Source organism: Acanthochromis polyacanthus, chromosome 20 (assembly GCF_021347895.1).
Source record: "Acanthochromis polyacanthus isolate Apoly-LR-REF ecotype Palm Island chromosome 20, KAUST_Apoly_ChrSc, whole genome shotgun sequence".
Lineage (NCBI taxonomy): Eukaryota > Metazoa > Chordata > Actinopteri > Pomacentridae > Acanthochromis > Acanthochromis polyacanthus.
The window spans coordinates 23,317,337-23,339,893 of NC_067132.1; the positions used below are offsets into that span (position 1 = coordinate 23,317,337).

General features: G+C 42.6%; 3 protein-coding genes across 7 annotated transcripts in view; 2 read left to right on the forward strand and 1 right to left on the reverse strand.

Annotated features, from left to right (window-relative positions):
* smarcd3b (SWI/SNF related, matrix associated, actin dependent regulator of chromatin, subfamily d, member 3b) overlaps positions 1-8,311 on the forward strand; it is a 61,656-nt gene extending 53,345 nt beyond the window's left edge. For all 5 annotated transcript variants that reach the window (XM_051940484.1, XM_051940482.1, XM_051940483.1 and 2 more), the window contains 5 exons: positions 115-212; positions 1,693-1,828; positions 3,336-3,458; positions 4,646-4,747; positions 4,837-8,311. In XM_051940484.1, coding sequence (XP_051796444.1) covers positions 115-212; positions 1,693-1,828; positions 3,336-3,458; positions 4,646-4,747; positions 4,837-4,890 — 513 coding nt within the window. In that variant the 3' untranslated portion in view covers positions 4,891-8,311. The remainder of the gene's footprint in view (positions 1-114; positions 213-1,692; positions 1,829-3,335; positions 3,459-4,645; positions 4,748-4,836) is intronic.
* A 1,731-nt stretch (positions 8,312-10,042) lies between these two features.
* chpf2 (chondroitin polymerizing factor 2) lies at positions 10,043-16,085 on the reverse strand. The gene is made up of 4 exons (XM_022196251.2): positions 14,599-16,085; positions 13,177-13,741; positions 12,369-12,551; positions 10,043-11,951 (listed from the first exon to the last, which is right to left on the reverse strand). Exons 1-4 carry the CDS (start codon positions 14,868-14,870, stop codon positions 10,677-10,679), a joined length of 2,295 nt encoding a protein of 764 aa, XP_022051943.2. The 5' UTR covers positions 14,871-16,085; the 3' UTR covers positions 10,043-10,676.
* A 117-nt stretch (positions 16,086-16,202) lies between these two features.
* abcf2b (ATP-binding cassette, sub-family F (GCN20), member 2b) lies at positions 16,203-22,556 on the forward strand. Its single transcript, XM_022196253.2, has 15 exons — positions 16,203-16,323; positions 17,713-17,863; positions 18,028-18,240; positions 18,422-18,604; positions 18,790-18,961; positions 19,067-19,162; positions 19,250-19,352; positions 19,562-19,657; positions 20,159-20,278; positions 20,441-20,530; positions 20,616-20,726; positions 20,808-20,870; positions 20,966-21,094; positions 21,665-21,868; positions 21,959-22,556. Exons 2-15 carry the CDS (start codon positions 17,725-17,727, stop codon positions 22,076-22,078), a joined length of 1,839 nt encoding a protein of 612 aa, XP_022051945.1. The 5' UTR covers positions 16,203-16,323; positions 17,713-17,724; the 3' UTR covers positions 22,079-22,556.
* The last annotated feature ends 1 nt before the right edge of the window (position 22,557 follows it).

Consider the following 22,557-nt stretch of genomic DNA (forward strand, 5'->3'; position numbering starts at 1 on the left):
AGTTTCACTGTGAAAATATATATTTTTTCCACATTTTCAAACTTTAAAACGGGTCAATTTTGACCCACAGGACAACCCGAGGGTTAATGGTATTTATCATTATTATCACTGCAGATTTTTGACTGCCCTCGACTGAAGTTCTCTGAGATCCCTCAGCGCCTCACCAACCTCCTCCTGCCCCCCGACCCCATCGTCATCAACCATGTCATCAGGTACAGTTTCTCTCTTGAACCTTTCTATATTTTTGCTTCTGTGTATAATATAACATCCTGAACGCAACAAAAATGTCTTCTGTGCAGTGTGATCAGCTTATAATGCCAGAAAGCATAAAAAGAGTAAAAAATAAAGCTGAATTTCTTTGATTATTTATTTTATTCGTGTAAAAATTGAGAAAACCTAGAATCAGAATGCACAATATTTTCCAAATGCCCACAAATGTTACTACTATATATATATTTAAAAAAATATTTATTGCTTTAATCCGATATACATTACAATATACTGAATATACATTACAATGTACAAACAAAATCTGAACATGTATCAAAATTAATAATCAAATTAAAATAAAAACTAAATATTTAAAAACATTTTAAACAATAATTAAAATAAGGAAAAATAAAGGTTAAACACAAAGATACTGAATAAACAATGATCACTAAAACCATCCCATGTTACTAATATTTTTTAAAAATAGTGGCTCTGCATACTCTGCATGTTTTACTATTTATGTTTTTTAATTTGTTTTTATGCTTTAACCCTGTTCTGTGTGAACACATCCTGCAGTTCTGCCGAAAAGTCTCTGAATTTTTCCCACATGACTGTTGGGAGCAAATGAGTCATTTATGGCTTTAACATTATGCTTGGGATTAAAGAATTTTTTAATTTTTACAGAATCTGGTCAGAGCAAATGATTTATTTATGGCAGATTTTTAAATCAGACATGTAGAATGAAATGATCTTGATGGATGGATGGATGGATGGATGGATGGATGGATGGATGGATGGATGGATGGATGGATGGATGGATGGATGGATGGATGGATGGATGGATACTTGACTCATCATCTTATGTAAATTAAATAATAAGAAACAAATTTGTATTTCATGTTTTAATGCTGTGTGTCCTTGGAGTTTGTAGGGAAAAAAAGTATTTTCCATAAAATATTTGATTCGAATAGCTTTTTAAAGTGGAATTTTGTTCACTCTCTGTTTCTTCAAGCTTTTTTCATAATAGAAAAATGATGTACTGTGTTAATAAACATAATACAGAATATTTTAAAGCATAAACAGCACCACATACTGGGTCACTCATGAGCATGTTTTCTGAAGGTTTGTAACATACTATTACTAGGGACTGTTATTATTCAGGACACAAAAGAAACCAAACAAGAAAAACGAGCATCTATTCAGGGACACATTCAGTGGTCTTTTATGCAGTATTTCTTTTGACGATTTATCTAAAGCTCCCTCTCTATGATAATAATTAACTTTTTGTATAGCACTAAACTTACTAAGTGCTTTACAATAAAGGCCTACAATAAAAGTAGTAAAAAGCAGCAGTTAAGATGTAAACAACATGAAATAGATTGTTATAAGAATATCTCTGGCTGCTTCTGCACACGTCGACTTTTTAAAGTTGTGTTTTCTGCTGCTTTTGATTTACTTCTTCTCTGTTACTTTCTTTTCCAGCGTGGACCCCAACGACCAGAAGAAGACGGCCTGCTACGACATCGACGTGGAGGTTGAAGACCCTCTGAAGAGCCAGATGAGCAGCTTCCTCCTCTCCACGGCCAACCAGCAGGAAATCGCTTCGCTCGACAACAAGGTGAGATCAGCGTCATCGCCGAGCAGCTCTCTGAATCCGTTCCGTCCGGCTGTATGAAAACTCGTCTCGTTCCGCGTCACACGAGGCGATAAAACTGCTAATTTTACTGTGTGTTATTCAATAAAGGAGCAGTTTTATTGTGGTAGTTTGCTCGGGGTGGATTTCACACCTGACTGTGCTAAACGTGGGAGCCGTTAATGTTTGATCGAGATTTATGTTTGGACTTTTTAACTGACATTGTTGCAGAGGCTGAGCAGGAAGGAAGGGCGGACAAAAGAGCCGTGCAAAAATGCATTCTGTTGCGATGCTAAATACAAACACTGACAAGTGCTTTTTTCATAGTTTCCTTTTTCACCAGCAGGTCAACATTTTGGCCATTTCACGTTAGCATGCGTGACACAAATTTAGAAGCTCACCAGCACAGTGTTAATGATGCGAGACAAGAATCGAATCATCTACTTCTATGTAAATATAATTTGCGTTTACATATTTAGAGGTGTTCGCCGACTTAAATTCAAGACATTTTATTGTCACGTAGACAACAGTTAATACATTCTTTACATTCTGAGAACTAGTAGGGACAGAAAGGCCAACAATACATGACTGAGTCGCAGTAAAATTCTTAGTAGTTCAATAAATCGCTTAATGTGACCTTCACTTCCATAAGATATGCTGTGATTTTACTGGTACGGCCCACTTGAGATCAAATTGGGCTGAATGTGGGCGCTGAACTAAAATGAGTTTGACACCCCTGATCTAGACTGTGAATCTGTGATTTGACTCCCAGCTGGATTTTCTGCCTGTCATTCACCTGCTTCACCTGATTCTCTCCCCTATAACTAACAAATAAAGGCTAAAAATGCTCCCAGAAATAATCTTTTCTTTAAAAAAAAAGAAGAAAGAAACAAGAGACCTTCATTTTGATCTCCACTACACACCTGTAAGGTTCATGACTGCATCTTGCACTCTGGACCATATTTTGCTACTCATGCTCACAAGGATGATAAAATACCAGGTTTTGCAGCTGGCAAAAATAATAAAAACCTTTCAAATTAAAATCCAACACCCCTCAATAACTTCTACCACCTTTTTAATAGAGAACTGTGTTTTTTAAAGGCGCAGGACATAAATACAGAGTTATGATTTATACCTTAGTTTAGACAATATTTCACCATTTAAGAGGCATTTTACATTTTCCGTGTAATAAACTGCATATTGTAGAGTTGCCTGTTTTACCGCAAATATTGTTTATTGCTGTTAACTTGTCAATCATACTGTTATTTACAGATTACAGTCCTTGCAGTTAGTGTCATCTCTTCATTCTTTAATCTATTAAGTCACTTTCGCTGCACTGGTTTCCTCCTACTGTGACATAAAGTCTCTGTTTTCCACAGATTCTGTGTATTCACTGTTGGTAAAAACACAGAGATGATTGGACTGATTTAACTTCATTGATTTTTTTTTTTTTTTTTTTTGAACTGTTACATTTCATTACGGCACTTTGCAGATCCATGAGACCATCGAATCCATCAACCAGCTGAAGATCCAGAGGGACTTCATGCTCAGCTTCTCCAGAGATCCCAAGGGCTACATCCAGGACTGGCTCAAATCCCAGAGCCGAGACCTCAAGGTTCGATACGACTATTTATACTCACATTCCTCCGACAGCTGAAAGTCCACATGAAGCATCTTTTCCTTTACATTATGTGACATACGGAACATCCTGTGCCTGTTGGACGGAGTGGAAAATAAAAGGCAGAAGGATCAGTCATGAATGTAAACAAATGAAGCAGATGATGACGTTTTTATCACACGTCTGGCTGCAGCATGAAGTAACTAAACAAAACACACTGTTTGTTCATGAGTTCATCGGTTATTTATTGTAATCACTGCTTAGCAACATATTAAAAAAGAAAATAGCAAAGCCACAAGCCCAGCTAGCACCCCCTAGAGGCTACAGTATGAAAATATTACCTTTACTTGCTACAAATTACTAACTATAATTTATCTATTAAGCAAAGAAATGTGACATTTTCTGCAGGTATGTTTTTCTGAATTCCTGAAAGAAGTCCTTCAGTTTTTCTCACATGACTGTTGGAAATATTTAGTCAGTTATGGCTTCAGGGTTGTGCTTGATTGCAGAATTTTAGGGATTTTTACAGAATAGGGTTAGAGGACATGATTTCCATCCATTCTCTATACACCGCTCAATCCTCATCAGGGTCGCGGAGGGGTTGGAGTCTGACCCAGCTGACTGAAGGGTGAAGGCAGGAGACACCCTGGACAGGTCACCAGTCTGTCACAGGGCTACATATACAGACAAACAATCACACTCACATCTACGGGCAATTTAGAATAAGCATTTAACCTCAGCATATTGTTGGACTGTGGGAGGAAGCCGGAGTACCTGGAGAAAACACACACATGCACAGAGAGAACATGCAAACTCCATGCAGAAAGATCCCAAGAAAGCCAGGACGTGAACCAGGGATCTTCTTGCTGCAAGGCAAAAGTGCTAACCACGACGCCACCAGCAGCCCAGGAACTGATTTTTTTTTATGTCAAATTTTTAAATAAGATAGATAGATAGATAGATAGATAGATAGATAGATAGATAGATAGATAGATAGATAGATAGACTGTAGATAGACTCTAGATAGATAGACTCTAGATATATAGACTATAGATTGACTATTGATAGATAGATAGATAGATAGATAGATAGATAGATAGATAGATAGATAGATAGACAGATAGTGTGCAGATTGTGTTATTATTATATAGCCTTTGTTAATGATTGTGTTTCCTCCCTGGTAGTTAATGACAGACGTAGTGGGGAACCCTGAAGAGGAGAGGAGGGCAGCGTTCTACCATGAACCCTGGTCCCAGGAGGCCGTCAGCCGCTATTTCTACTGCAAGGTAACAAATCGAGCCCAACTTCCTGCGTCTCTGCCTCTACATGTTCACGTGATAATATACATGTTTTCCCTCTCCTCTCCTCGTCACAGATCCAGCAGAGAAGACAGGAGCTGGAACAGGCCTTAGCAGTCCGCAACACCTAAAGCAAAGGCCCTCCTGAACATCTGCATCCGATTTCAGAGCCGTGTGTGTGTTTGGATGTGTGTGAGGCCATCGCTGAAGTCTGGTGAAACCTTATACCTCGGAAAATACAGCAGTGTGAAAAAAGCAAGTACAAGAAGATGTTTTTGAGATACTTCTTTGAAACAGCGCCCACAGATAAAGGTGATGCACTCAAACAAATGGCACATAAAACTGAGATTTTGTAATAATTCTCCTCATCTGAATAGTTAAAGAACAATGGAAAAACTGAGGACACAACATCAGATCCATCAAATTAGATTAGATTCATTAGATTCCATTCTGCTATTCTCTTAGTTATTGAGGTGTTAAGATCTAAACAGCTCTCTATAAGGCTTGCAGAAAATGGGTTGTATGGTATGTCTCTAAATTATTTTAAATTAGCCGTTCCGCTATAAGACAAATCACCGACAGGTGGCGTAGTTTTCAGAAGACTGCCAGTTTGTCGTGGACTCGCCACCTCTGGAGAAACCATCCTCAGAACAGAAACCCAAAGTTTCATCACAGGATCTGCAGGTAAATCTGCAGCTGTTGGTGTCAAAGTGATGCGTCCACAATCAGAGATTACACAAATTTGACCTGCAGGGGAGGCAGGCCATGAAAAAAAAGCTTTTTCTATCCAAGAGGAACATTAGAGCAAAAATAGTTTTCAACAGTGAACATAGAGGCAAAGATCAGGCTTTTTGGGAGAAACGTGCACCGGACAGATGAATCAAACATAGAGCTGTTTGAATACGTTTGGTGCAGACCAAAGACAGATTTCCAGGAGAAGAACCTCATGGAAATGTTATAGTTTATCAATATGAAGCCTGTATGAAGCTTTCGACAGTATAATGATCCTCAGCACACGATAACAGACCCACCAATACATGTCTTAAAAAGAAGAAATGAAGCAGCCAAATTTAATCTCACATTTAAATCCCATTGAAATGCTCTGGAGCGGTTTAAAACAGGCAAGAAACTGAAGGGATTTTGCACCAAAATGGCGGACAGTTGAGCAAAACAAGAAGTTATTTCTGCTAAAGCAGGTGAAACTAGCTTCTGGTGTCACGGGTGTAAATACTTTTACCATAGAGAAGTATTAATTACAATAATTTGGGTGATTTTCTTTGCAATTTTGTTCAAGTATATCCACGTTTAACTATAGACGCTGTATTAATTGGGTCAAAAAAGCCAACATTTTCCATGAGATGTACTTTTTTCACACTACTCTATTAACTAGCGGCTAAAGCTAGCAGCTAGCAGCAAAGGTGGAGGTTTCAATGCACATATGCGTCTGTTCGTGTCTGTGGAGACGTTAAAATCATGTTTTCAGCCCTCAGAGGTCAATTCTTCTTTCCGTTTTGTAAATACATCACCAGAAAACTCAATCAAACTCTCATTTAGCTGCTCTCACACACTCTCAAACACACCGCTGTGTTTTCGGACTCTCATCTCAAAGCAGACAGAAATGTCGTTTCTTGTGGCGCTCTGGATGAGTCTTCACATTTTCTGTTCTCCAAATAAGGTTTTGTTAAAATTATTTTTTATTATCGGGGTACGGGGTTGGGGGTGTGATTCTAAGTGTGGCTGTGTGCGTTTTTTCATTTGTTCTCATTAGGAGAGAGTTTCTGAAAGGTTGATTAATTACACCAGCAACGTCGAGATTACACTGCGACACATTGGGAGGATGTCTGTGGACTCCATTCAACCTCCGGTGTGTTTCATTCACCAGAAGAAAAAAAATAACAGTATTAGTTACCGGGACTTGAAGTATTATCAGCTCGGTGTCTGTTCATAGTGTTTTAATGAAGGAGAAAACAAGTATCGATCATCACAAAAACAGCTTTTCTTTCATTAATCGTCGCAAAACAACCGTGTCGGGCCTTGCCCACTGATTTTCTTCTGTCAGAGTCACTCACTGCCTCTTTCTCGTGTCGTCTTTTTGCCAGTTTTATGTCCTGAAGGTGTTACCAAAGGTTGCAACAAAGAAGAAGAGAACATGATCACTGAAGCAGAAGTGGGTGAAAATCCAGACCTGGGTTGAAATTGCAAAAATGCCCTTTTGAGATGCTTTTCTTAACCCCTCAGTTATTCTAATGAAGGATTAAGCCCAAGTCTGCGGGGTTTTTGTCCATTTCTGCGTTTTTTTATGTTACACAAAAAAGAAAAATGAAGTTTTTTTTCTTTTTCTAGAGATGTGAATGTAAATATGTGTTTTTTTCCCCTTATGAGGGCCAACTGTACAGTATACGACAGACTATCTGTGTGTGTTTGTTTTGGGGGGATTCGGGGAGGGAGTGCAGTATGGGAGCTCCATGAGTTTTGAATTAGTAGGGCAGGAATGCTAGTGTTCCTCTGTGTACTATCTTGGGTTGGGGTGGTTTATTTTAGGTCCATCCCATGTCCATCGTGGGAGCTGGAAGCTGCAACAAAGAGAGACCTCCCTCCCTTTCAGTCTCAGTAGCTGTAACACATGATATAATCTGCACCAGTCTCATTTTACACCTTTTTTTTAAATGACACTTGACTTGTATGTATATGTTGTTATGTCAGATGGAGGACTTTATTCTCTGCAGTTTCTAGATGGAACCTTCTCGGGGGTTTCTTTGCACTGTGCTGTAACTCATTTGTCGGGACTCTCTTTGTCGCGGGTGAGACCCTCTTTATTATTCCAGCATACACGAAAAGTGATTGGACGTTTTCACGATGACCTATGCATGCTCAATGGACATTAATCAACACATCCGATGGGACAGTCTGTGTAAATATACAATGCTGGCATAGCAGTCTGTGTGGCGGGACTCGTTGCACTTGTCGAAATGCCTTCTGGAAACTTTTTTGCCAAAAATGACATGCCCTACCAGCAACTAACTGTAGGTGTGATTTTTCTGAACCGTTGTTTTGTTACTAGGACGAAGTTATATTAACTGCACTCTGTAGAGGAGAAACAGTAGTCATAGGTAGTATCTCGGTCCTGTGTCTGACCTCGGAGTGGTTTTTCTTTGTATGGCCAGGGCATTCAGATTGTCGTCACCGATTCACTAGCACCCTCTTGTGGAGGAAACTAGAAGCTGCAGCTCGTCGGCTTTGAGCTGCACGACATCAGAACAACCTGACAAAGTGTTAACAAACTACTGTCTTCTGTTACTAAACCCTGGCGTACTGTTGACATGTTTGTCCCGAACCCTGCATGTGTTTCTGAAGAGTGGGAGCTGCTCTTTCTCTCTGTTTACACTGTTGTCAGAGGGTCACCGACAGGAAGATTACAGCATGCATAATACTGTGTGTCTGTAAAGAGCAAAACTTGTTGGGTGATTCTACAGAAAAAGGGAAAACAGCTGTGACACTGCGAGACAGCCTGGATGTAAATAAAGAAGCGCTTGCCAAAGTTTGTAAATGCCACGACATCTAAAGTGTCTTTTTTTATTCCCACCTTCACGACACCATGTTCGTGTGGCCAGTTCCTTCTATAGGAGCTTGATGTGATGTGGAGTGTTTTGTGCTTTGCTGCAAGAATTTACATATTGATGTGTTAAACTGAGCCTCCTAAAGCTACACAACTTTGAAAAGCTTCACACAGAAGTGTTTTAAAAATGTTGTCGGTACGCCTTTTTGAAATACACTGAATTTAATCGTCTTTTCTGAAGCTAGAGCAGCAGCGACTGGAATTTTCACTTTGTAATAATGGAGTATTAACTAGGAATCAGTGATAAACAGGATATGCAGACACAGGGATTAAAGATGTCATAATATGCACATTTACAGGTTCAAAATGTTTTCTGGGATCTACTAGAATACTAAGTTTGGGGTCACCCAGACAATTTCATGTTTTCCGTGAAAACTCACACTTTTATCCATGTGCTCACATAAGGCTCAGACTGTATAAAAAACAAGGACGGAGCACCTTAAATGTCACTAATTGGTTTGTAGACCCTGCATGTTGTGAAATTCTGATGTCTTAGTTACCATGTTTTCTGGATTTTTCTTACTTTCAATTGGGTTTTAGAATTCCTGCTGTGAAATATCTGCAAAATTGAGTTAAATTAAGCATTATTCTGGTTCAAAAAGCCAATTTAATCTCTACACTGCTTAATAATAGTCCAAAAAAAGGTTCAAATCTGGCCTTAATGTAGCGATACATATTACTGGAGACTTTCTCTGTAACATGGCAGGCTAATTCGTTAGTGAATGAGCTGATTTGACATAAAGAGGCAGTGGGAAAGGCGTTTCTTTTCACCCCTGCAATCAAAACAGCATATTCCTGCCATGTGGTCACAGGGCGCCCGGTCTACATGACCTCCATAATTATGGCCATCATCAGATGCTCACTCTCCTACTTTTCAGCATGCTTTTAAGATATCACAAATGCTTTTCAGATTGCTGGTTTTAGCTGCCGAGTCATGAAAATCACCCTCTGCTATGCAGGAACGAGCGAGATGTTCTTCAGAACCGCGCATAGGCTTTTTATTGTTGGCTGACCTCACCAGGAGGAAGCAGGTGGAGGCCTCAGAAAGAGCCTCTTTCACTCTGCTGCTGCTGCTGCTATTCTCCCGAGCCGACCACCCTCACATGGAGACGTCTGCTGGGTGAGGGAGGACGAGGGGATGCAGTCAGCGAGGAGGAGGAGGAGGAGGAGGAGGAGGAGGCAGTGTGAAGTAAGCCAATCAGCCTGATGAAGGTAAACCAGCCATACCACGGCTGCCTCGCCCAGGTAGAAAGGAGCCTCCCCTCCTGGCACCGGCTTCACTTCTCCCCCCAAAGACACATGTGTGCAGAAAAAGTGAGGGAGGCCCGGGCAGGGGTGGAGATTTACTGACTTAATGCGAGGAGACGAGGCGGGGCGGGCTGCTTCGGAACAAACTGTTCACTGCCTCCAGGCGCTGCAGAGAAGCTTTTAGGCAAACTGAGAAGACTGCAAGATGTACGACTGTGAATATGAGCACGCTGTCATTACTGGCCACAAAATGTTTCTGCCATATTGCCTTTTCTTCAGCTCTGCCAAGCAGATAACAGATACCTCCAGGAATAACTGCCCCAGCATGCTGCAGATCCTGTAAACAGTTGCCTTTTGTCTAATTAGACTGAAGCAAGCACTTTTACACACTCTCAGCAGTATGAATGAACAGGCGAGTCTGAGCAGAAATATCTCTCTTTAATACCTCTTAAAAAGAACATATCTTAAAGAAAAGGCAGCCAATGGCTTCAGCTTGTCTCCAGTATTATTTTAAACATCTCCTCACAGGAAGACTTATGGCTCAACTTATTTTCTCAGGTAATTATTAACAATGAAGGCCTTTGTTCATTTATTACTTAAACACACAACCTCCTATATTTCTTTAAGTATAAATATTGTCGCTCGCTTCCTGTGAGAACGCGGCAGGAATACAAGTAAGAGCTCCTCAGTATGTCCGCTCAGGGAGCTGTGCAAAGTGACACCTCCATGACTCATAATTCATCACCGTCTAGACGGATTTAAAGTTGTAGACTCGTAAGTCAGGAGTTCTGCTGCCAGGTAGCAGGCAGAGAGGTTTCCAGCAGCAGGATACAACTTTAAGATGAGGTATCAGCACTCATCTGCTCTGCTGAAGAGTCCTTGAGCAAAAATGGTGCTGCTTTTTTAGCTGATCCTGACCTCTTTGCACCGTAAAAAAAAAAGGGATGAGCACTTCAGTACATTGATGAAAAACTGAAAATTCACCTTTTCCTGCTTCGGCATCCTTCAGTCCAGGCAGGATGTGTGAGGTCTCAGCGTTCTCCAGGTTCGGTTCTATGTGCTGTTGGCCTGTTCCTGCTCAAACAGAGCCATTGCTAGATGCGACCGTGACCCCAGACCCTCCAGGTTGCTGAGGACACAGCGGTGGTAGATGTCCTCGCTGAAGCGTGGGTTGCATGTTCGCCGCACATATTTCTGGATTAGAGCCGGCTCTACCGCTCTGAACACGTGCAGGCCTGAGTACCGGACGAATATGTCGTACACGTCCATGCTCTCCAGCAGCTCCTCGTTGTCCAGGATGTCAGCGGCCATCTTGGTCCGTGCCGTCATGTAGTCCGCGTTGTAAAAGCAAGCCTCGTCAAAGACTTGTCGGTCGAAGTGGCCGTCTCGCAGCGACTCGGAAGCAAAAGAGGAGGAGGCGGCGGAGGGCTGCTGGTCGCGGTACACCACAGCAGGGCTGTACTCCTGGAAGTGGATAGGGAAGAAGACCTGCCAGTTGCTGATGGCGTTCATTCTGCAGCGGTTCAGGAAGTCGGCGTTGACCTCTGTCCAAACGCTGGCCAGGAAAAACAGCGTGTCCACCGGGTGCTTCTTAGAGATGATGTCCATCAGCTTGACCTGTGAGGGAACCTCAGTCTTCACACTAATCCAGGGGATCTTCACGTCTCCATAGCGCTTCTCCACTTCCCCGATCATAGCCTTGATGCCAGCGAACACATCAGTCTGGCTGACGCGCTGAGCATCAAACGGGTCGTATATGAACAAGAAGGTCAGCAGAACATTGTCATGGGTGTCCAGAGTGTTCATCACGTACATGTCGAGGAAGTTGCTAACGTAGTCCTGATCCTGGGCCGTGACGGGAAGGATGACCTGCACCCGTGTCGCCTCTGTCACGTAAGGCATGGGGATGATCTCAACGGCACTCAGAGGTCGGAGCAGGTTCACCCGTTTGGCGATGACTTGGCTGTGGCCTTTCTGGGTGTAGGCCTCCAGTGCCAGGTCCAGCATGTACTCCATTCCCCGCGTGGGGTCGAAGCGGCGGTACCCGTTAAGCAGACGCCGCTTGCGGAAGCGCAGCTGTGGCTGGTAGCGCTCGTTGAGACGCTCGACCGCGATCTCCAGAATCGCGTTGACGTCGGCACGATCGGCCCCTCTCATCTCACACTTTGGAGAGCTGTCGACGCAGGAGTAGATATGCTCCTCTGTGAAGTACTCCCAGTTTATGACCTCAAAGCGGGTCCGGGGCTTGAAGGGAGGGTTGATTCCTATCGGCCACGTGACCCCGGCTTTACCCTCTGGTGTGAGGTCGCTCAGGTTGTTGATCTGCGTCTGAGGAGAACACACAGGTAATTTGTCAGGTGTAAAACCAAAGCCTAACAGGAACTACATTTAAACTCTGTAAAGACGCGTCTCTGTGGCAAAAAATGATATTTACATTTGAGTCAGAACAGCTGTAATCCACTATCATTAGCAGGTTCTCTAACTACATAATGAGGCTTCTTAAGCAGATCATATTCAGCATTAGATGACACTGGAATGTAACACTTCATGTCTGAGCAAAACACTCCTCCCCTGGCTTCCTGACTCACATAAATAATGTATCAAACAGGAGTTTCTCCTTTACCTAGAGGGTAGGTGTGGTGGAGAAACTACACACTTTCACATAAAACTTATCACATCACATGTGACTCACACAGGAAAACTTTTACTTGTTTATAGGTGTGAAAAAAAACAGGTCTCACTAACCTGCAGCTGCTGGATCTGCAGGTAAGTCCACTCCAGTTCTATCTGGCTGAAGCGTTTGTGTAGGCGGTACATGAGGTTCGGTTCAGAAACAGGATGAACTGTGAAGGCATTTTTAAACTGCGTGCTGTCTTCACGCTCTGGATCTGCGTTTTTACCGAGCTCAAAGTATCGGTAGGTCATCTCCTGTGAGTCACACAAACATCAACAAACAAAAGACATGTTAGCATAACAGACACTCCTGAATAAACTGCAGAAAAAGTGCATTAACCCTCCTGTTGTCCTCATTTACAGGCACCAAAAATATTGTTTCTTTGTCTGAAAAATCCAAAAATTCTGAAAAAAAATCCCCAAATTTCTGAAAATTTGAAAAACCTTCAGGAAGAAAATTAAGTTTCCCTTAAAAGTTTTACTTTTAAAAAAAATCCTCCAAATTTGTCAAGAAAATTCTTGTAAATATTTTCAAAAAAATGAGTAAAAATCTTCCAAAAAAAATCCTAAAAATATCTTAAGTTATTATAGATATATCAATAAAACTTCTAATATTTTCTTTAAGAACATTCACAACAAAAAAAAAATCAACCAAAATCCATCAAATTTCGCTGGATTTTGGTTGATTTTTTTGCAAATGTTCCTAAAGAAAACATTTTTAGCATTTCTTTTTTTCCACCAAAAAATGTTCAAAAATTTCCCAAAAATGTTGAAAATGTGGACATCAGAAGTTTCACTGTGAAATTATTTTTTCCCCACATTTTCAAACTTTAAAACTCGGACAACATGAGGGATAAACTGCTAAAACGACTACTTTTACCTGATGCACCTCTACACAACTGAGACCCAGGTAGTCAATAATGCAGCGGCCCAGCCACTCATCGGGTCTCACACTGAGGATGTCGTTTCTGCAGGTGTCCAGGTGAGGCTGGAGGCGGCCCAGCAGACTGCGAGACAGCAAATAGCCGTAACCCCCGTGGCAGTAGCGTGCTTTCTCCTCCCCGCCGATAAACTCCTCCGCCCGGCCCATGTACAGGTCCTGACCCGCGCTGAGGTGGCCCACCAGCTCCGACAGACGATCCGCCTGCAGGTAAGTGTCGTCCTGGGCCAAGAGGAACCAGTCGTAGTCTGAGCCGTAGTGCTGATGGAGGTGCCGCACCGTTTCGTACATGAGCCACACCGGCCGGTCGTCACCGTGGGCGACCACGGTCATGCCGTGAGGGACCTTGGGGCTGCGCAGGCCCGTGAAGAAGAAGGTGCGGTGGAAGTGGTGGGCGACGGTGCGGTTCACCGCCACGGCCAGCGTGTTGAGGGTGGCCCGAGAGGTCAGGACGCCCACCAGGAGTCGCTCACGGATGCCCAGTTCAGTGTGAATGTATCGAGTTCTGGAGGGGGGGGGGGGATAAAGGAGAAATCACAATGAGAACGTCAAAGAAGACTCAAAAGAGTGAGCTTGTTGCCATTACAGTAATATATACCACAACAGACACTAACTCAACAAAAAAATAAAGCACACTGCTCATTTTTGACTGTAAGAAGATTCACACAATCAGACATGAAAGAGGATGAAATCTTATACATCAGCAGGTCTGGTCTTCACATCTGAGCTCTTGAAGGGATTTGCCAGATATAATCTCTCCTCTATAGGCCACCTATACTGCACATCCTACTCAGTGCGTTTAGATTATTGCAGAGGAGGAATAAGCCTATTAAAGAGAGAATTAAGAAACGTAAATACCCTGGATTCAAAGTGTCTCCAGTGTCTTAAGACAAATCTGATTAGATATCAAGTAACATGAGGTGTGTCTTTAACAAATGTCATTCAACTGAGAGAAAAAAATAGTCAGTGGCTGCATGTGTTTATAGCAATTACATCCATTGTCGCTCATTTTATTGATTCATCTATTAGTTGCTCAGTCTATAAAATGTCAGAATGGTGAAAGATGTCGATCAAATGATGTCCTCAGATGTCTAGCTTTGCCTGCAACCCAAAAACATTTCGTTTACTGTCATAGAGGAGGAAAGAAAGCAAAAATTTAAGAAGCTAGAACCTGAAAATTGCACTCTTCTCTTGTAAAGTGACTCTAAATGATGAATCGATCATCCAAATAGGTGGTGATTTGTTTTAATAGTTGACAACTGAGTGCATAATCGATCATTTTGCAGCTTCCACGCCCATGAGGATTTGGAGAGCATGTCTATGGGTTTTAGTATAATGTAAACACCAGCAAACACTTCTCACCTCAGGACTTTCTTGTGTGGCTTGTTGGGGTCCTTGTGATAGGGTACAATCCGTGGCTGGAAGTCTTCGTCTCCAGCTCCGTCTCTTGAGTCTCTCTGGGCCTCCCCTTTGCCCATGAACAGCCTGCCATTGCCCAGTTCATCCCCACAGGAGTCATCTGTGTCCCCCTGAGTCCAGGACACCATGAGGAGGCTGAGACTGCAGCCCAGAGACAGCCCCAGGATCAGGGGCAAAGCAGGCCTGAACAGGGCCAAAAACGAGGACAGACGCATATCTGGCAGTTGTGAGCTTCACTTGATGAGGATGTCGCGGAAAAAAATGACTACCTACAGAGCTTTTACAGCCAACACTGCTGCCCTAGTTTAACATACGGTCACCACAAATGAACCAGTGTTAATGGATTTGGTAAAAAAAAAAAAAAAAAAAAAACTGACTGAAAACCTCCTTAGATATCAAGAGCTTTCCTCAGCATCATCTAGTGAGGTAGTAAAGTTGATTATCTGCACATGAAGCGAAGATTAGATGCGAAATTTACCTATTACAGCACTTTCTGTACAGTTTTATTTGTAATGTCATTACTGGAGATGCTTAAATTGCAAAGCTACCGGTTAAAACTACTTCGTGCCTCTGAAAGAACTAATAAATACCAACAGCTTAAATTATTACAGCGACTTAACCGCTGTCCACCTACCCCAGCTGGCTGTATTGTCACGTACCCTGTTTTTAGTGCTAACGTTATGTTAATTAGCTTTACTAATTTCGGCTAGCTAACAGCTACTTCCAAAGTCGACTAACTAACGTAGCTACACGCTAAACGTCACCTGGTAAAGTTGACGGTTTGAGTTAATCTGCTTATCGAGTGATGGGAACAAATCGAAGCGAGACGACTCAAAAGTTTTGAATCGGAAATTAGTACGGCTATCTGCCGGAGGAGCAAACATCAAAGAGCAGCTAGCAAGCTAGCATCGCGTCCGTTGTTGTTTTAGTGCAGATACGACGATCCATCTCCACGAACGCTGACATGAGGGCATAGATCCCATTTTCGTCGTTTCAAACGGGTTAAAAGCCGCCGAGCACAGCCATGCATATGTCGTCCATTTTCGTCAGTTTCTTGACTTCCTCGTAATATGAGTGCCACACACACACACGCGTACAGTGTAGGAACAGCCTCCCTCTCACATCGTTTTCAGCCTCATCATCACTGACTGTCTGCGGCTGCAGCATCACCTCTGACTGATCGCTGATCTACAGACCTGAGCTCAGCGATAAGATTTATAAACTGAATTCACTCGAGCACAATGAGAAAATGTCACGTTTAAAATTAACGCGTGATTATCGCACACATTTATCGACGCATGGATCTTTAATGCGATGTGAAATTATGCATTTAGAAACCTTATCAGTGTCTTCAGTAAGATCGATCCATCTCATCGCTGTTTTTTTTTTAAATCAGCTTGTTTGTTTGTTTGTTTGTTTTTTACTCGGCACCTGCCTGTTTGGTCCAAGCTGATAATTATATAATTTAGCTGATTTAAATTAGCTTCCAGTTTAGGCGTAAAGGGACATTTTACTGCAGTCCCGAGAGAAGAGGAGGGACCTTCTTCCTCACCGCCCTCTATGACCATATATGGTCCGTCTGGCGGTTTGGCGAGCGGCTACATCCACCCGGCGAAAAGTGGACACGAGACGTCGGTGTGCTCCGGAGACCAGCGCTTCATTATTTAGGTAAGGGCCGCTTTACCGGCGTTTGACAACCGCGACTTAAATGAATAACGTACACCGGCTTCCGTTAAAACAAACTCCGGCTCGTAAAACACTTGTTAGCCGTCTTTATACTTTGTCCTAGCTAGTTGGGCCTTGCGTCAAGTTAGCGTTAGCCGCTCAGGCCCGTTAGCTAGGAGGTTACCGCGCCGAACGTCTAGTTTATCAAATTTGTTGTTATTCGCTTTTTATTTTTAACATTCTGGGTTTATCAAATGACACATCTGTTTAGGTGTTGCCATGGGCTAGTTTGCTGTGAAGTGACAAGGCCGCCTGTTAACGTTAGCGGCATCCCCGTTAGCGGCTAACAGCTGAGCTATCAGGCATTATACCGAGAGGAGCCCAACGTGCGGGCAGGTGGGACTGGAAGGAACCAAAATGCGGTTCTGGTTAGCGTTACCACTATTATCACTGGGGTTGAAGCGCTGTATCGATGACCATTTTAGGCCTTCACTGTAGATCCATCGTTACAGTCGGCTGTAAGCTGTAGTTACACCATGAGTTCAGCTACCGGCACATTTTTTTGACAGTGGCACGCCGGTAGTTTCAGTCCGCGGGAGAAATTGGCCTCGCATCTCTGTCTTATTGTACCTCAGATATAACCAACCCATTTGGTTGAAATAGCTTTAAAGGCCCAATTAAACTCATAATGCAGTTCTCCTCCCTAAAAAGTGATTGTAGTCACTGTATTGTGACTGAAATGTTTTTAATGCATCAAAATGACTGATTATATTCATGTGAATTGTATAAGGTATAGGATAATTGCGAAACAGATAAGTCCTTTGTTTTCTGATTAAAACCATTCATAAATAACATTGATTAGTTGAAACAAGGATATTAAGCATACTAGATACACACAGCTTAAACGATGGAAAAAGATGCCTACAATCATTCTAAATGACACCATAGATTGCACAATAAACTGCAAACAATATTTGTTCACAATGATTCAGTTACCACAAACATAGTGTCATAGAGACTCACTTTTTATTGTCTCTAGAGACACAAAGTTCTGTGTATTTGTTTGTTATGAATATATAAACTTACAATTTTAATGAGGAGGATGCAATCTCGCCTGCAACAATCTGTTTCTGGCAGGCGATTGGTTTATGGCACAACACTGGCAACTGTGTACTCCTAATGCCACTTTATGTAAGCGATTACTCATTTTTACCCTGATTCATACTGTGATGATGTTTGACTGGTGTACAGAAAGGTGATCCCAGCATTTTGAAATCCTGACACAACAGAGATTCTGTGTACAATCTAATGCTTTTCCTGACATAATGTGGTATTAGTAGAGGGTGAGGTTGTTCATCTCTGTATTTCCTTTTGCTTTCTGCTGTTGAATAGGCTTGCACAACCATGCCATCTGATTTGGCTAAGAAGAAGGCAGCAAAGAAGAAGGAGGCTGCCAAAGCTCGCCAGCGCACCAAGAAGCCAGATGAAGTAAATGAGGAGGGTGAACAACCAGAACCTCAGAGTAACGGCGCAGAGAGCAATGGTGCGAGGACGATTAATCTCTCACAATCATTCTTGAGCTACAGTCATATTCTTATGTGTTGAAACTGGATAGTATACCACACGTTTATATCTGTCTATAGGCTCGTAACTAGCGTGAGCAAAAATTTTCAACAGGATTTTCTCCATTTCATTTCTTTCTTACAGGCATTGCTAGCTTAACGAAGGAGCTGGATGAGTTTGAGCTGAGGAAGACAGAGGCACGAGCAGTGACAGGCGTACTGGCCTCTCACCCTAACAGCACTGATGTCCACATAAGCAGCCTGTCGCTGACCTTCCACGGTCAGGAGCTGCTAGCAGACACCAGCTTAGAGCTCAACTCAGGCAGACGATATGGCCTTATCGGCCTTAACGGCACAGGTAATTCCTATCTCCAGTTACAACCTGCTAGCATCTTTACATCTTTATAAACACAAAAATAATCACCTATCTACACTGGTCTTCCAACTGCTCAATTTAAACACTTCCCGAAAGTTTTAGGTGAGCTTTTTTGATGTCACAAGTAATGTTGAGGTTTTTTTTCTGTACTTTTATCTGCCAGGTAAATCCATGCTGTTGTCAGCCATTGGGCATCGTGAGATCCCCATTCCGGAGCACATAGATATTTACCACTTGACCCGGGAGATGGCCCCCAGCGACAAGACGGCTCTGCAGTGTGTCATGGAAGTGGATGAAGCCAGGATTATGCTGGAGAAGGAGGCGGAGAGACTTGCCCATGAAGACTGTGAGTTACATGTGATACATCATGCAGTGCAAAACCATGCAGGGTGAAGTTCAGTTTTATCAGCAGCAACAGATGTGACAAAAATGTAACACTGAACATTAAATCTGTCTTGATGTTTCGCATAACTGTGCTGTAATGGTTTCGATTGAAACCAGTACTAATTGCCTTTATGTTCCTCTGCGTAGCTGAATGTGAGAAGCTGATGGAGCTGTATGAGCGTCTGGAGGAGCTGGATGCAGACAAAGCAGAGATGCGAGCCTCCCGGATCCTCCACGGCTTGGGTTTCAGCACTGCTATGCAGCAGAAGAAGCTGAAGGACTTCAGTGGAGGATGGAGGATGCGTGTAGCTCTGGCCAGGTGATGACTTGGAGCTTAGTATACTTCTTAGTGACATGCATCCATCTTTGACCCAGCGTAGGTTTGAATAGTTTTGCTTTTGCTAACTGTTCATGGTCTCTGTAGAGCCCTGTTCATCAAGCCCTTCATGCTGTTGCTGGATGAGCCGACTAATCACTTGGACCTGGATGCTTGTGTGTGGTTGGAGGAGGAGCTCAAGTCGTAAGTTTGTCTCCCACTTCAATTCTTGACTCATCCAGTTTGCATTGCATGGAATTGCATTTTAATCAACCTGACGGTTCTTTTCAGGTTCAAGCGAATTCTTGTGCTCATCTCACACTCTCAGGACTTCCTGAATGGTGTGTGTACCAACATCATCCACCTGCATCAGCGAAAACTGAAATACTACACGGTAAGAACACACAGCTGAAACCACTGCTTGTGCATTAATGGAAAATTAAGAAGCCACCGTCAGAATAGTTTGAAGGTCTTGAAGTATCTTGAATGAACTGCCATATGTGATCTCACAGTTCTAGATGAGGAAACTCAGGGTGAGCTGTTACTAATTATGTCTCTGTGTTATCCTGTTGGATGACCGTGCAAATCTATTTTTGTTTTAAGGGTAACTATGACCAGTATGTGAAGACCAGGGAGGAGCTGGAGGAGAACCAAATGAAGCGCTTCAACTGGGAACAGGACCAGATAGCACACATGAAGGTGAATGAGGGACACCATGTGGTGGAGTGTTTTTACTACATGGGTAGGAGACTTCAAATGAGCTCATGTCAACAGTTTTCTAAGGAAACTAATCACTTTGCTTAAGACAAGATGAATTGAGCCCTTTCTTTATAATGTCTCATATCATATAAAACAGCAAAGGTGGAAAGTGACAAAATTCATTCTCTGGTATAGAGTTGTTGAAAAGGAAGGAAATATTGTAAAATTTGTGGTATATAGTGGGCTCAAACAGGCAGTTTATTAAATTTTAATGAAATGCAACATTAATCTTCAGGGGAGAAGGCAGAAGTACCATTTCACACAGAAAAAGTCAACTAAATTAATCAAATGTCAGGATGTGGGCGGCTTACAACCTCGGCTAAACAGTTTCTTCAGGGCTTTTGAGTGTATCTGTTTTTCTTCTATGCTTTAGAGTGAATGAGGAGTTTCTATAAAACAACACTTGGACTCATTGTGCTTTTGTACTTTCCTCTCCTCCAGAATTACATAGCCAGGTTTGGTCATGGCTCTGCTAAGCTGGCACGACAGGCACAGAGCAAAGAGAAGACACTGCAGAAGATGGTGGCGTCAGGCTTGACTGAAAGAGTTGTAAATGACAAGGTAATGTAACTTCACTGATAAGCTTGAAATTGAGGCCCGGAAGCCACTGACAGCTTTACAGCCAGGCGGTTGTTTTCAGACTTCAGACCCAGTGATGCACATGTTGTTGTGGTCTGTGGTGAATGCGTTGTCAGGGCACTAATACCTTCCTGTTTCCCACAGACTCTGTCATTTTATTTTCCTCCCTGTGGGAAGATTCCTCCTCCTGTTATCATGGTTCAGAATGTGAGCTTCAAGTACAGTGACAGCACAGTGAGTATCCTGAAGGTTACAGCATCTTTTTCCAGTGAAATGTAGATCTGTTTCTCAGTGTGACTCATCCGTTTGTTTCCTGTAGCCACACATATATAAAAACCTGGAGTTTGGTATTGACTTGGACACACGAGTGGCTCTGGTGGGGCCCAATGGAGCTGGGAAGTCCACACTGCTGAAGCTGCTCATGGGAGAGGTGGGTTTATTTACCTACTACCAACAGCAATTTGCAGTTGTCTTCAGAGTATTTGGGTTTATTCCTCTTTTCTGTTTGTAGCTTCTACCCAGCGATGGCATGATCCGCAAACATTCTCACGTCAAGATAGGCAGATATCACCAGGTAAGACTCAGCCTGCTGTTGTGATGAATGTTTCCTGAGGATTTTGACAGGACGACTGAAATTAAGCACCTCCTATATACCTGTTTATGTTCCAGCATCTGACAGAGCAGCTGGAACTCGACTTGTCTCCCTTGGAGTACATGATGAAGTGTTTCCCTGAGATCAAAGAAAAGGAGGAGATGAGGAAGATCATCGGTCGCTATGGGCTGACAGGAAAACAGCAGGTAGGAAGGGAATGCTTTCCATAAACTCTCATTTGAATTTATTTATTTTTTCTCTGCCTAAAGCCATTCATTACATGTTTCCATAACACATTTTTATGCGCATTTTGAATTATGGCATGAAGGTTTAATGGAAATGGTACAATTTGAAAAGCTACCCGTTTCGGCAAAGGTTTACACACTCGAGATTGTTTGCGTGTTTCATTTTCTAATAAGTTCTGACACGGCAATCTCAGAGTTTCCGCTTATTTTATTGTCTTTGCCTCCAGACAACATGAAATGCATCCAATCCCCACTGAAATGAACAAATAACTGCTCAATTAAAACAAATCCTGAAGACTTTATTCCTTGTCTCTCATAGATGAGCAGTTTTGTTTCTTTGGTGGTTTGCAAACTAGTTTTGTCTTTTTGGCATTGTGGACTCTTACACTTCTTTCTGGTAACATCATACAGCCTGACTGACTCATTCCAGAGCAGGAAGCAAGCCTATTTCACAATTTCATTTTTGTCACCTGTTCAAATTTGCTAAAAACTGGCTTGCGTCTCTAAATCGACATCTGAAACTCCCTCTAGGTCAGTCCGATCAGGAACTTGTCAGATGGTCAGAAGTGCCGGGTGTGTTTTGCTTGGCTGGCCTGGCAGAACCCTCACATGCTGTTCCTTGATGAGCCCACCAATCACTTGGACATCGAGACGATCGATGCGCTCGCGGAAGCAGTTAACGAGTTTGAGGGCGGCATGATGCTGGTTAGCCACGACTTCAGGCTAATTCAACAGGTATGTTTGTGTCATTTGATGGATTAATTTAAGAACTGAAGTTGATTTAAGCTGCTGCTAGCATCATTGTAATAACTGTCTTTCCTCCAGGTGGCGCAGGAGATCTGGGTGTGCGAGAATCAAACCATCACAAAGTGGAACGGGGACATCCTGGCGTACAAGGAGCACTTGAAATCAAAGATTGAAAAGCAGCAAGCGCATGACATCTAAAGCCACATCCCACTGAGCCGCTCCTTTATCTTGCATCATGGATTTACCTGCAGCCTCCAGAGGGGGAGAAGCAGGAAGTGACCCGACCAGAACCAATCTATTATGCATCTTATTGGACACGTCTCTTGTACATGTCGTACTGTATCCATCTCGGTTTGACAGTTCTGCACAGCGCTGAACCTGACGCAATCCCTCGTCTCCCTTCACCTCAGGCTGCACTCTGATTGGCTGATTCACCTGAAGCATCTCAGTGCATTTTGGAATGCATTCCATTGTGCTGTCTTCATAGAAAAGTTTTATTTTTCCGAATGTTCTGTTTTATCCCATCATGTATGCAGCAGCTTTTAGGTCATATTTTATGAAATTTAAAAGTTGACTTTCTTTTTTTTTTTCTCCGTGTAAAAGAGCAGTTCTGCCTTATTTAACAATGTAATGCAATAAAAAGGTTTGTCTGAATAAACAGAACATGAAAACAGCAC

Bases quoted from the DNA above. Each gene is read 5' to 3' on its own strand.
- chpf2 (XM_022196251.2), bottom strand. From the start codon at position 14,870: ATGCGTCTGTCCTCGTTTTTGGCCCTGTTCAGGCCTGCTTTGCCCCTG. The intron at 12,552-13,176 runs GTAAAAGTAGTC...TGTGACTCACAG, and splicing joins GTTGTGTAGAGGTGCATCAG to GAGATGACCTACCGATACTT. The intron at 11,952-12,368 runs GTTAGTGAGACC...TGTTCTCCTCAG, and splicing joins TGCAGATCCAGCAGCTGCAG to ACGCAGATCAACAACCTGAG.
- abcf2b (XM_022196253.2), top strand. From the start codon at position 17,725: ATGCCATCTGATTTGGCTAAGAAGAAGGCAGCAAAGAAGAAGGAGGCT. The intron at 19,163-19,249 runs GTAAGTTTGTCT...GGTTCTTTTCAG, and splicing joins TTGGAGGAGGAGCTCAAGTC to GTTCAAGCGAATTCTTGTGC. The intron at 20,531-20,615 runs GTGAGTATCCTG...TGTTTCCTGTAG, and splicing joins TCAAGTACAGTGACAGCACA to CCACACATATATAAAAACCT.